The following is a 14,864-nucleotide window of genomic DNA, read 5'->3' as shown; positions in this document are numbered from 1 at the left end:
TAGCTACCCACTCCACCATCGAAGTGCTAGGTTGCAGCCACAATACTTCTACTTGAGCAAGAGAAGATTTTCCTTTGAAGTATATCAACAGATTCCTTAATCAGTTGTTTCATGTTGATCAAAACATCAGCCTTTTCATTTCCTTTTCCCAGGGAAGAACTACCAGCCTCTGTCAGTGTCACGAATCAAACCCAAATCTTCTTCCTGGTGGTATAAAGCACTACCACTAGGGCACTAGGCTAGCTTTTTCTGTTTTTAAGAGCAAATAGAAGAATTCTGTTTAGTTTATCCTGTCACTTTGCTGCATTGATATTGTCAGGGTTCCCTCCCCACTGAACTCTAGGGTACAGATGTGGGGACTCGCATGAAAGACTCCCTAAGCTTATTTCTACCAGCCTTAGGTTAAAAACTTCCCCAAGGCACAAATACTTCCTTGTCCTTTGATGGGTACTATGGCCACCACCAAGTGAGTTAGACAAAGATTCAGGAAAAAGACCACTTGGAGTTCCTGTTTCCCTACAATATCCCCCCCCCCACAACCCCTTCCTCCCCTTTCCTGGGGAGGCTTGAGAATAATATCCTAACCAATTGGTTACAAAGTGATCACAGACCCAAACCCCTGGGTCTTAGGATAATAGAGAAATTCTACTGCCTTTGGGCTGTACCAGTTCTGAATGATGCTGTTTGGCCTACATTGCAGTGACTCTTCAGAGACTTGAGGCCAGAAGGACTACTGGGCTTGGACCAGGACCATCAAGCAGATGTGGGTGTTATGATATACAAAGCACACGGGATCTTTTATAGGAATGAAGGCAAATATGCCGCATTTATTGAAAACACAACAGTTAGCATATGCTTTTCAGTCACACACACATACACACAGTCCCACCAGTCGATGTTTACAGTTACCAGTCCAGAGTCTGGATCAATAAATCAATCAATCAATCAATGCATCCAATGAAGTGAGCTGTAGCTCACGAAAGCTTATGCTCAAATAAATTGGTTAGTTTCTAAGGTGCCACAAGTACTCCTTTTCTTTTTGGATCAATCTAGTGGCCAGCCAGATTGGTCGCAGAGGGGAGCCAGGCTTTGTCGGTTGCGATCCGATGCTCCTGGAGTAGTGGCAAGACAAATCCAAAATCCCATGGCAAAGCTCCCTGTTCTTATAGTTCTTTGTCTCTATTGAAGTCTATAGATTTGCTGTGTCAGTTTGTGACATGTTATTCCTTAATCGGTGTATCTTTTGATGTAAACATTCCAAAACACCTCCGAGAGGGTCATCCTGTATTTAATCACTCGTCTTTAGGGGTGCCAGACTTTACCTCAGGGTCATGAATTTGTCTTCCCTCAGTCATGGATGCACACTGATGGTTCTCTGGTGTAGATAAGTCTCCTTAGGCATCTTCGCCCCTCCTTTCTTGACCATCTGGTTAACATTGGCCTTCACACCTTATCTTTTCCTGATGCATGCATCCCTCATTCATGCAGTCTCTCACAGAGAAGGCACAATTTAAACTTCACTAAGTCTTGTGATCAAAAATAGTTTACATTGTGGCTCAGGCCTTCAACATTCCTTTAATCTAATTAACATAGATACACTACAAAATCGTGTCTCTTATTAACTAAACTTTATAACAGGTCCTAATTGTAATGAATATGCGAAACAGGATCCCAGTCTCAGATGGTTATTACTTTCTGTTATTCAAAAAGGGTGGCTGGCAGAATGAAATCAGAGTTTACATCAATTCTTATGGTACAATTATAAAATTTAGCTCTTACATGAGGGCCTGGTACTCCTGGGTGAAAACCCTGGTTTACCTCAAAAGTGGTGAAATCAAAGCTAACCTACTGGAGGGTCAAGTAACCAGGCAAAAGGGGACCCTAGCAGACAAGGCCTACAGAGTGAAACCCTTCAATGTCACTCCTTGCCACAAGGCTGATAAGTTACTTTTTCACAGATGTCTAATGTGACACACCTGAGGGCTAATTTGTAGACATGCTGTGCACACCCTGCTGTGACAAAAGTCAAATTGGAGGTGTTATTTGTACATGAAAAAGTGCTGTTAAAATGAGAAGTACTCTAAAAAATCAAGCCAAGACAATTAGTTGAAACATTGGGCAATATTGGCAGTAACTTCTCTGTGCCTCAGATGTGGTACTGAGGCAAAGAGAGATTAGCCAAAATTGTCAAAAGTGTCAACTGTTTTTTGCAGGAGTTGTCATATTGTGGTAAAAACATTTATCTCTTGTGTTTTGCATTACAACCCTACCATGGTCAAAAGAGAAATGTCAAATGAGAAATTTCCAACAGCTGATAGATGTTAATGGTACATATGTTTTTAGTAATGTTTAAGGATAAACCACTGATTCTTAAACTCAGTTGCTGGCTCCCGCATATTATTTTTGACAATCTGTTTAACCTGTCCTAGATAAGTCAGTTGCAAAGTTAATATATTGTTGTCTTTAATGCCTGGAGTATGTGCAAACCTGAACTGAGAATAACTGTTCCGAAGCCTTGCACAGATTTCTTGGTGTGTTTTTGACTAATATTTTTTCATCCTTTGAGTTTGTGTTTTCAAAACATAGTATCTTTCTTTGAGTCATAACAGTTATTATGGCACTTATAAATATGTGGAGATGGGAAGGAATCTAAAGCAACCTCCAAAACATTAAAATATTTAAATGGCCAGTGGGATGTGGGAACATACATAATGGAAAACATTAACACATGTGATAAATAAAAGTGCAGGCTGTCCAAAAAGATTTTCTTCTTCCTTTGCTGTGGCAAAATCCCCTGAAAATTGTCTGCCTCTACAGAGTTCTCTTGACCCATCAATCTCTTCCTACCATAAACAAAACAAAATAAAACCAACCAACCAAACAAAAAAGAACATCTCAAACTTTTTGTCTCTCTATATTTATATCTGTTTGCTGCTGCTGCCTTCACATCCACTATTTCTGCCAAGTCTGCTCTCTCTTCTTAGGGATTCAGGTTCACATCTGATTATCAATAGAGAGTTCAGGAGAACAATGGTAGTAACCTGAATATCAGATACATTTAAAAAAAATCTGGAACTTAATTTTTCATAACTAGTGATTATCCACCAGGAATAGAACTTTCCCAACACATCCAGGAGATGGATACAGGCCAAAGGACAAAGTATATGGGGGATATATCTCTTTTTGTTTTCTCCCCTCTCCTTAGGATCTATAATAAACTCCTTGTGCTACTACACTAATAATAGCAATGGTTGCCTTAGTCCCATGCAACCTCTTTGGCTTATGGTCCACATTTTAAGGCTCCTCACCAGATACACAGGACTCACCAGCCATAGTGTCTTTCATAGTTCCCAATCTGCTGTCCTGCGGTTGAGTGTCTGCTGCCCTATCTTGTTCAAGGTCTGTGCATGAGGGAGTTGGATGGGCCCTGCAGACAATACTTCACTAAGTGTTTCTCAAAATCTATGGTTGGCCTTGCTTAATCACAGTAGAATATATACACGATAATATTTGAAGTTTTAGTTGATCAAAAGACAATTGCCATGCTCATGCCTGGTGATGTTTTAAGTGCAGTTACAGCAGGTTTGAATTCGACCCAACAACTGTCACTATTTTCTGATGGATTTGTTGTGAGAAACTTTATTACTTCTAAGCCCTTTCCCTTCCCCTCTTTGTCAATCTGTAATTTGTGTCTATGGCTTCAACAAAACAGGCAGTCCTTTGAAGATGAAAAAATAATGCTGTCCAACCCATATTTTTGAGAGTTTTGACCCAATGTTTTCACTTTGTGATTGCTCAGTTTAGATGTTTATAACTGGAGGAGCAGATTACACAATCTTTTACTGTAAATACAAAAGTTAATCTCATACATCTCAAGACCCAACTCACAGTTTAGCAAGCACTGAAATAATTCACACTAGCCATCTTTGTCCTGTTTTCCTAACTTTTGGTAGAAAGAAGGGAAATTTTGCAAGATAGCAATCACCTGGCCAAAACAAGTGAGCTGAGACACTGGAGAAGAGAGGTGCTTGCCTTGCAGCACATCTCAAATTAATATTCAATTCAACAGATGTTCTCAAGCTTTTTTCTTTATAGACAATGTAGGCAACAAAAACATACTTTATTTTGATTTTCACTTTTATGGGACCTTTCCCCTTGCATACAGATTCCAATCAATAAATAACTGTGAAATGATGACCAGAAATGTGGGGTGGTTTATGCTTCGGTATAATTGCCTTGCAGGTGAATGGAACTGTCCTGTGACATCTGTCATTTAGAGATGAATATGCACAATGATTAAATATTTTATGCAGTTCAACCAGTGACAGATTCTGTATTCATACCTCATGTTGATTATTATTTTTAATATTGGCATGAAAATGCTGGCAAGGCTTATATTTTCTTTAGTCATTTCAGTCAATTTCTTTATACATTCTTTAGTCATTACCCAGTGTCTGGGCTATATACTTTGACTGTTTTCCTCATGCTAATCAACTAGATGTTGCACAATTACATTGCTAATGTACCATTTAAGGTGTTGAGCCTGTCTGACAGATCTACAGGCCTCACACCTGCTTACCTATGTTTATATGTTTTAGAATGTAATACTGACTGGTACAGCAAAATATATTTATTAAATAGTATAACTTACATATTTTATGTAATCCTTTTTTCAGCTTACTATCGGGCCAAAAGCATCATTATGTTTTTGATGCTCTGAAGCTTCAAAACTAGGAAACAGACTAATGCACTTGTTCAAAGACCAAAAAGGCACAACAGCCAGCAATTACTTCTATTAGAAATGTACTCAACAAGATGAAAATGGACGTTGAGATTATTTATTTTTATAATCCATTACAGAGCTACCAGTGTATCTGCCTGCCTGGATGGGAAGGAACATTTTGTGAATATGAATCCAATGAATGTAACTCAGAGCCATGCAAAAACAATGGCACCTGTACAGATCTGTTCAATAGCTACAGGTAAGCATCTCCCTCTTCCTCCCTAAATGATTAACTTTCTGCAATGACACACTAATGCTCCCAGTTATTCATTTACACCTGTACTTGGTGAATTTCAAATTACTGCACAGAAATGAACAACAACTTCTGTTATGGATACAGTGCTACAAGTACTGATGTATTCATTTGAAATCAGCAGCAGTAATTAATTGCAGATGGCAAGTGAAACAAATGAATCAATTGAAAACCCTTAGCAGGTAATCCAGTCAGGAACTGCAGCTCATCAAAGAAAATATGGAATCTCTTTCTACCGTATGTGCCCCTTAGCGGCAGAAGTTTGGGGGATAGAGGCAGTGGGGGTGGGGCACGTTTATTCTAAGTAACATGGACAGGTCTCTGAGGTTATAACACTGCTACTACCTTGTGGATGAAGATGACAAAGTAATATTTTAGCCTGACCATTAGTTACAGCCAAAATAAGAGAGAGGGTCAGGATCTGATGAAGAGAACAGTACTGTTTTTTAACAGAAAAAAATATGAATCAGCTTCAAATCTTTATTTCAATCTAATCCAATATATCTTTCATTTGTAAAATCCATCACTTGTCACTGTTAAAACCGTTGTCACTTGCGATCAGTATTTGTTACTCACTGCTAAAGCCAGTGTTGGCTTCATTTTTCATTATATCAATACTAACATGGTCTTTGGATGTTAATTCGAACAGATATAGACTTGGATGCTGGAAAGTATACAACATAAGAGAATTGTGATGTACAATTTTATTATTTGTTGTACACTGACAATGTGCATGGCACATTGCATAAAATAGAAAGATAGACAGAAGGAGTTTAAAATATTAAACAAACATCACAGTTCACACACATAGGTGTGGGTGTACAAAAGGATATAGGCACCCAAGTCACTGCATTAGGCAACTAAATCCCAGTGTTGGACCACTACAATGCACAAACTCCTGCTGAAAACTATAGGCACCTAAACTCACCGCCTAAGTTATTGCAGTAAAAGTCTACTAGCTACCTATATTTTTGCCTCTGAGCATACCTCTAGTTATCGGATATCTATCTCCCACCTAAATGCCAGAGAGATTCATAAATCAGGGGAAGATGGGTGTTTGGCTGCCTAAATTGCATGCAGGGCCTCATCCTGTAGGCACCGTCTGAACAAGTCTACTGGATCTAACCCCTCAGGTGAGGTCACAGAAAACCTGTGTGTGTGTGTGTGTGTGTGTGTGTGTGTGTGTGTGTGTAGAAGGATGATAAATAATTAGAGTCATTGGAGCAGGGAGACTAGATCCTGCGTGACTGCTCTAACCACTAAGCTATAGCATCATTTTCATGCCTGTGTCCTCTCTTGCTCTCTCACTGGCACCAATGACTCTTTATGTGTCTACAATGCATCAGGTTCAGCAGGAGAGATTGAGGAACTCCCTGCATTAGAATCTCTCATAGCCCAGTGGGTAGGGCACTCACCTGAGAGGCAGCAATTCAAACCATCACCAAGAAAGGTTGCACTTTTGTTAAAAACCTCTCTGATAATCTTTCTATATACTTAGGATAATTAAGGTTTGTACCAAGCCTTTCACTGTAAATATGAAATGATCCGCAAATATTCTTGGAGTGAAGCCTCTCATTTTTCTGATTCCATTGCTATTGACATGTCATTGCTGCTGACAGTGCAAAAGTTCATCAGCTACTTGATTACAAATTCCCCGAGCACATACACTTTTATAAAATACATATTAATAGTTGAGCATTTTAAAATAAGGAACTTTACTAAATTAATAAACTTGAATCCTCTGAGGTTATTTTTAATTTCCTATACAAAAAGAGCTGTTCAGTTTATGGACCAAGGAAAATGTTTGTTTGTTTTTTACTCCATCCCACCCCAATTTCAGGAGATGACAAAGGATAATTTCAAAAAGCCTGACATTTATTTGTTGTTTCTACTACTAAGTCCTTCATTCTAATCCTCAGTAGATCATAAACTCTAAATTATGCTTCCAGGCTTTTACAGCCAGATGGATCCTTGAAAATTGCAAATACTATTTGTCACTGATTCCAACTGTACCATCTTTTCTGAAATACCTCACAGTATTCTACCCAAATAACATCATATCCTAATAAAGGCCTTTGGGTTCCTCTGGCCACAAAAAGCTTTCTAATAGGGAAAAATAAAGTGAAAATGTTGTCACATTCTGGGGTGCAATTCAGGCCAGTCAGGAGTTCTGTCACTGCCTGTCCTGTAACCTTGGGTACCTCATGATGCTTTGCTGTTGTAGCTTCCAGTCTGGGACTCTCGCAACCCACCTACCAGCATGCAGGTCACAACATGAGTGTCTTTGTGCTGGGTCAGCAGCTCAGACTGCAACAGTCTGTCTACAGCCCCACTCTGGCTTCCATCAGCCTTGGTTACTATTTGCAGGGTGACCCCAATACATGCCTAGTCCTGAATTTTCCCAAAACCATGTGCTCTGCAATGCCCATCTCTCTCCTGGGCAGTTCAGAGAAATAATATGGTTGTGTTTTCCTCAAAAGACACACAAACACATCACAATTTATTAACTTAATTTGAGGTAAATATACCCTTGCTTTTAAACACAGAGCTGAGTTGATTTATGGTAAAAGTTAAATACATTTTATTAACAAAATGTACAAGTATTCAAGTATAAGAAATGAAGATAGAAAGAGTTAAGAGTAAAAAAAAAGTGTGTTTCTAGAAGTCTAAAACTTAATCTACCAAGATACAAGCTTTGGTCCAGATGGTTTCTCTCACCAGTCATTGTTCACAACCTTGGCTGATTTTTCTATCAATCAGGTCCTTCCACAAAAGAACAGGGTGATAGCTTCCCTTGTCATCTTAGGTGAAAGATTATTACCTAAGCAAGTTTCTCACCCATATTCAATTCCAGAGACTTTAAACTCCCTTGGTTTAAGAAACCATCTTTCTCAACTTGCAAGAGCTCTGGCCTCTTGTGTCTTTCTAGTGATGGATGCAAAAATGACTTCTATCCTGCTTATATCTTCCAAAGTTCAATGAACTTGTTTCCAGATGCAGGGTTACCTCATTTTCTTCTTCCCATCCTTTGGACTTCCCATCCCCCTCTGTGATTTCTGTGTTAATGGAGCTTCCATTGTTTCTGATACTACCAGACTTAATTTACATAGTAGACAGGCAGATAACTGTGACATTCTCGCCTGTCTGGGCAGACTGTACAGCCTAATATCAGTGAGTATCCATAATTCCTTACATAGTATACATACATATGTTTCACAATTATATTAATCACCAGTATGTCATTAGCTTTCTGAAAAGTCCTCACTCTGTACACTCTCATAATACAGTAATATTGTGTACAATCAGTTGAATCAATTGCTTATCTCTTGAGGTTGAGGACACCCCCTTGCCCCTGTATTTATAGATCAATAAACCTTTGAAATGGATTCTTCTGAAAAGTAAAACCCAGACCAAGCTTCTCTCTCCTGCTGGGTGTAGATGCCATGTTGTCTTCTCTTCCACTTGTTAGTGTGGGGTTTGCTTCCACCCCTTGTTAGCTTGAGGGGTCTGTTTACTGCTTATATGTAAATTGAGGAAAACACATTTTTCCTTGTTTAGAATAGACTTGTTCAACAGCTCCTCCTGAAATGTCTGGCTTGGACACATTTTAATGATAATTCCAGTATATATTCATAACTGTTAATATCAATCACATGCATACATCATTCAAGAATAATAAAGATCAATGAGTTATTAGCTTTCAAATGGTTCCCCACAAGGCATATTTTGTACAAAGATTATTACAATAGTGTGTAGGGTGTAAATATAGGGGTGCTTAGTGTGACAAATGTCTTCATCTGTTGCAAAATAATGCACTGCTCCATCTCCCAGGTGAGGTGGTACACCTAGCTGTGTGGAAGGAATGGCATGGGACTGGGCTTCAAAAGAACAACAGCTGAAACCTTGAGATTGCCTAATAAAAGGGATATTCACAGCTCTCAATTCCTCTCTTCTGTTCCAAGCACTCCCATATCATGATGTTGTTTGCTCTTCCGGTAGTGGGATTGTTAGCTATGGTACTACATAGTCATTTATTCCCTCCAGACACCCTCTCAGTCCCTTTTCTGACAAATCCCCATGTGCTCCCCTCAATGCTGCTTAGTAGAGGGAACCATGTGAGTGAAAATACAACATCTAATATTTTCTGTGAATACTGGTAAATTGCCATCCAAATACCCAGCTAATTTGGATTTCCCAGGAACATGCAACACACTGGCCAACTCTTTAGGTGTTCAGCTGATCTCTGCTCTGTGGACTGTTACATCTTTTCAAGTGTATATTGTTATGCCACCCTCAAGTCACTGGCCAATACAGTTTAGCAATTTTTGGTGATCGGCCCAGTAGAGGGAAGTAGTACGTGTACACAGTCGATATTAATCTTAAGTTGGACAATACTTGCCCTTTGTCAGAGTTTGAATCCATTAGTCATGTACCAATTTGTGACAGATACATACTTCATGGTCCTCAATGTACTGCAGTCTTTCCCAAACTTCATGGTTGTAAACTGGAATGGAACTGTAGCCAAAATCACTGGTCCCTATCTCTTGGGTTGAATTATGAAATCCTTTGGGCTTCTCTACACTACTGTGTGGGGTCAATCTTAGATACTCAACTTCAGCTACATGAATAGCATAGCTGAAGTCGACATACTTAGATCTACTTACCACCGTGTCTTCACTTCAGTTGACACTCTCCTGTCTACTCTACTTGCGCTTCTCATTCTGGTGGAGTACCAGAGTCAACAGGAGAGTGCTCAGCCGTCGATTTATCACATTTATACTAGACATGATAAATTGACCCCGCTGGATCGATCGCTGCCCACCAATCTGGTGGGTTAGTCTACAGAAGCCCTTTGTTTGCAGCAGCATTAGGGCTCATGATACACACTTGGCCAGGTCAGACATTCTGTGCAGCGGACAGCAGAGGTATACATGTATCCTCATTAATACATTACAGGTACATTTTTCAAAATTACCTCAGTGAATTAGGAGCCTCATTGACTTTCAATGTGATTTAGGTACCTAAGTGCCTAAATCACCTTTCAAAGTGGGTCTTAGGGTCCATAGGTTCTCTGAAAATATTACCCTAGATCTGCTAAAGGCATACTGCCTAAACTAAATCTGTTTTGCTGTATACATGCTAAGTGTTATTTATTCATATAATTTTCTTAAACATGGCTGACAGCCTTACAAATTTTATTTAAGGATCTATAATTGTTCTCCAAGCAAAATATTAGAATTGTTGGGCTATGTTTTCTTTCTAATTAGGCCCCAAATCTGTAAACTTCCTTGGAGAAAATGGTGGAATAATTGCCTACAAGTTCTTAAAGCCTTGATTCAGCATACTGTTTAAGCACATGCATTACTTCAGTTGGACACCTCATGTGGTTAAAGGCGCACTTATGCTTAGGTACGTTGTTGAATCATGCCTTTTATTTTTAGGATTACAGAAATAATCATCCAAATAAACTAGCATTGTTACTACTATTTTTCATTCCCAATTCTAATCAATGTTGAGAAACTGTTAAAATAACATGAGTGCATGGCACTTACGCATACAATTATATTCACAATTTCATTTTTCTTCCGCCCTACTCATAATTACTACAACTATTACAACTGCTAGGTTGCACCATGAATAGCCTAAAACCTTATTATATATTGGCATTCTTACAACACTATTGAAAGATATCAGCCTGATCCAACGAAGCGTAAGACATCAAAGACAACTAAGATCAATAAAATCATTAATTGACACACCAGAACCATGAGAGAGAAATTATTAATTAATCTAAACGTACCTGGAACCCACATAGGAGGAACTTTCCCTCTCAAAGTATGAATACATCATCATTTCAATCACAGCTCTGTCAAACAAAGTTTTCTGCCCTTCCCATATTGAACTCCTGTAGTTTTTTCACAAAAAACCTGAGACTAATAGACAATGATTTCAAATTGACAGAATCATTTCTTCTGATGAGAAGAGTTCACAAAATCTGTAAGACCTTCTTGTCCTGTCTTGTTATTATGGCCTTAATTGTAATGTTTTCACAACAAGTTTGCAAACAATGGTTTTCCTCCTCTTCTGGAAGAACTGTTCAGATCATTTCCTTCGCTAAACATATGCTTAGCTGCCTCCTTGTATTTATATATATATATATATATATATATATATATATATATATATATATATATATATATATATATATATATATGACGTGGGTGTGGGTGGGTGTTATATAAAGATTAACCGTACATTTCTCTTATTCTAAGAGTACATATTTATGGTCATAAGTTGCATGCCTAAGATATGCTTATTTTCAAACAACTGGATTTTTCATAGCATCATGGTATTTAAAAATAAATTGGGGTATGGATGTAATTTGAATGCTGAGTTCAGACTGCCTTCTGTTGCTACTGGCATTGCTTTATACTTTTGCCTTTCTTCTACCCATTTTGTCTTCCCCACAAGCAGTCCACAGCTTTAGCTGTAGAAAGGCATCTACAGGGCACTTATTGGTCCCAGAAATCAAACTGTGGAACACTTTTTTTGCCAACAGCATCTGGCTTTTTTGCTGGCACTTCTTTTGTGCTCCTTGGCCAGCTCTTCCTCTGGCTGCTGCAGAGCTGTCACCGGGACCGTTTTATGATTTGGCTGTTGTGCCTCTGACTGGCCTTTACTTTTGATTTGCTGCTTATTTAGTGAAGTTTGCCTGTTTTTATATTAGTACACAGTCCTGTGCAAGTTTTGTTCTTGGTCTGTCTTCAAAACACTTATGTGGTTAGGAAGGAGATTTCCAAAGTTACACTAAGGGTATGTCTTCACTATCCACCAGATTGGTGGGCAGCGATCGATCCAGCAGGGATTGATTTATCTCATGTAGTCTAGACGCGATAAATCGATCCCCAAGTGCTCTCCTGTCGACTCCTGTACTCCAGCACCATGAGAGGTGCAGGCAGAGTCAATGGGAGAGTGGCAGCAGTCGATTTACCACAGAGAAGACACCACGGTGAGTTAATCTAAGTACGTCGACTTCAGCTACGTTAGTCACATAGCTGAAGTTGCATAACTTAGATCGATTTCCCCCTCCCCCAGTGTAGACCATGGCTACAAGAAGCATTGTTTTGTTTTTATTTTGCAGTACTTCACATCCTCTTGCATATCACTGGAAATACATGCTCTGCTACCTGTCATATTTCAGTATGTACCACCAGCTCCTCTAGGCGAAGTGCATCTCCCCTTCCCATCTCAATGATGTGTACTAAACAGTCACTAACATTTTGATGATTCTAGAGCACATTTTGTCATTCACTCAACAGTTGTCTGAAAGCACTGTGACGTCTTTACACAAACATAGTTATTTAGTAGAACACAACAATTAAACAAACAAGACACGGTATGGACTTTTTGCAAGTCAAAGTACCTTATTCACACTGGAAAAGTTTTCTTTTACATGGCCAACATACATGGTTGATAGGGATAACTTCTGAGAGCAACTTGATTTGAGGTTTCAGAGTAGCAGCCATGTTAGTCTGTATTCGCAAAAAGAAAGGGAGGACTTGTGGCACCTTAGAGACTAACCAATTTATTTGAGCATAAGCTTTCATACAGCTCACGAAAGCTCATGCTCAAATAAATTTGTTAGTCTCTAAGGTGCCACAAGTCCTCCTTTTCTTTTTGCAAATACAGACTAACACGGCTGCTATTCTGAAACCTCCTTTTATAATGTATTCTAACACTAATTAACATTAATACTAACAATTAACCTAATCAGATTTCTGCCACTTCCTTATTGGTTCTTTACATTACCATGATTTCAGTTATCATAGAATCATAGATCCTTTTCTTTTTGCTTTGAGGTGTATCTATGTGAATGTATAATCCTCCCTCAGAAATTATTCCCAGCCACCATAGGAAGATAAATTTAATCTTAAATATAATTATAAATATAAATATAATTATCTTAATTTCTCTTGGCAAAGCTGAGTTGGGCACAGGAAGTAAAATTAGTTATGAGCTCTCCTTTCATCTCTCCTGATCCTAAGAGCTTGGATACCGGAGAGCATCATCATAAGTATGCTAGAATAATCCCAGTCTGCTCTAAATTACATGGTCTGGAACAATCCGTAAGACACTGTTCTTCCAAAGCAGGATTTCTGAAACATATAGCAATGTAACCCCAATCCCATTCTGCTCCCTACATGGAGAGGAGTTGATTGAGTGAGTTGAAGCTTTGCTACTGTACGTGAATACCCAGATACCCTTTTATACTTGTTTTATGCCCCCTTTGTGTCTCTTACTTTCTCTGGGCCAAGTATCTGACCCAGTGATTTCAAGGTCATGTTGCAATATATAGGTGGGAATGATGGAGACAAGTAAAGATTTGTGAATGGAAAGTGGTTTGGAGGCTGGGGTGAAAGGAGAGATCTGTCAGCCATCAGCATTGAAGCAGTAGTTGTAACTGGTGACACAAACTAGAGAGATCTTAGTCTGAGAAAAGGAGAGGACATTGGGACAGAGACAGAAGGTCAAGGGGTCAAAAAGCTAATCATGAAAAAGAAACACTGAGCAATCTGAGGTGTAAAAGAATAGGAAAGATCCAGAGTCATGGAAACTCAGGGAGGAGAAGAAGGAATGTGCTGTATGAAAGCCAGAGGAAAAAAATGTAAAAGAATGGGAATAAAATAGATTTACGTTGGAAAGAAGAGTTGTTGACTCTTGCTGGACAAAATCTGGACTGGAATATGTCAGAGAAAACTATAAGAAAGGAAAATGAGAGCTTAAACTAAACTACCTTACTACTTACCCAAGGAACTGAGGTGATAGAATGAAGGGAGTCTGGGATTGGTGTTTGGAGAAACAGATTAGGTCAACAAAGGTTTCTTTTCCCCCCAAGGTTGGAGATATATCATCATGTTTCAAGAGGCAGGTTAGAAGGAAAGGTATCGGAAGAAAGAGAGCAGATGAAGATGTGCAAGGGAGCAGAATAGCTGGAAGTTGATGATGAAATGGTAGGTTTCTGGGAGTGGATGAAGAGAAGAGCCAGAGGAAAGAGCTCATCTCTCCTATGTCAGTGAAGACACATGGCTAGGATTTCTTTGGTTGGACATGCCCTTTTCATTGTCACCACTTTCCTGTTTTGACATGTGCATCTAGAAGTAAGAACAACAATTTGAAACAAGTAATCAGCTATATTTCCTACCTGCTAGAATTTCAGTGGGCATTTCTTGATGATATTGCATCTGAATTGTGCTGAAATCAAGTACTGTCCTTCCCCCCACCCCCTTCTTCACAGTTGCAATTTTGAGTAGTATTTGGACCTGTTGGTCTCAGTTAGACCTCCTATGGGTTAAAATTTAAAACTAGAATAGACAGAGAAATAAGGTGGGTGAAAAAAGGGAGGATGGTAGAAAAAGTATGCGAGAGAGACTTTGTGATCTATTTATTTCTAATCCAAATCCTTTTATAATACATGTCTGTTGCAGATGAATCATCATAGAATCAATTTTGTTTGTTCTTTTGCCCTTCATTTAATAGTTTTTTTCTTAAAGAACATTGACTTTTTTCCAGAAAATCCTAGTAAAACATGAAGTTTAAACAAACAACTCCCCCAATAAAGAGAGAGAGAGAGAGAGAGAAAGAGAGAGAGAGAGAAGAATAAAAAACAAAAAACAGAACAGGCACTTTAAAAATGTCTCATTATAAATTAATGGAAAACCATCCATCATTGTTTGCCACAGATTAGATGTTTCATGCTTGGACAATGCCTAGGATATGCACAAAGAAGCAAAATTTAGAATAGAATTATGGGAATTTCTACTAACAGTA

General features: G+C 38.7%; 1 protein-coding gene across 1 annotated transcript in view; it reads left to right on the top strand.

The window, feature by feature from the left end:
- Positions 1–14,864, top strand: part of EYS (eyes shut homolog) — a 453,978-nt gene that overhangs the window by 390,797 nt on the left and 48,317 nt on the right. Inside the window, exon 13 of the mRNA XM_073336354.1 lies at positions 4,861–4,982. Coding sequence (XP_073192455.1) covers positions 4,861–4,982 — 122 coding nt within the window. The remainder of the gene's footprint in view (positions 1–4,860; positions 4,983–14,864) is intronic.

The sequence above is a fragment of the Lepidochelys kempii genome, chromosome 3, assembly GCF_965140265.1.
Source record: "Lepidochelys kempii isolate rLepKem1 chromosome 3, rLepKem1.hap2, whole genome shotgun sequence".
Classification (NCBI taxonomy): domain Eukaryota; kingdom Metazoa; phylum Chordata; order Testudines; family Cheloniidae; genus Lepidochelys; species Lepidochelys kempii.
Note: the sequence above shows the minus strand (reverse complement) of the source record. Positions and strands in the feature narration are given on the sequence as shown.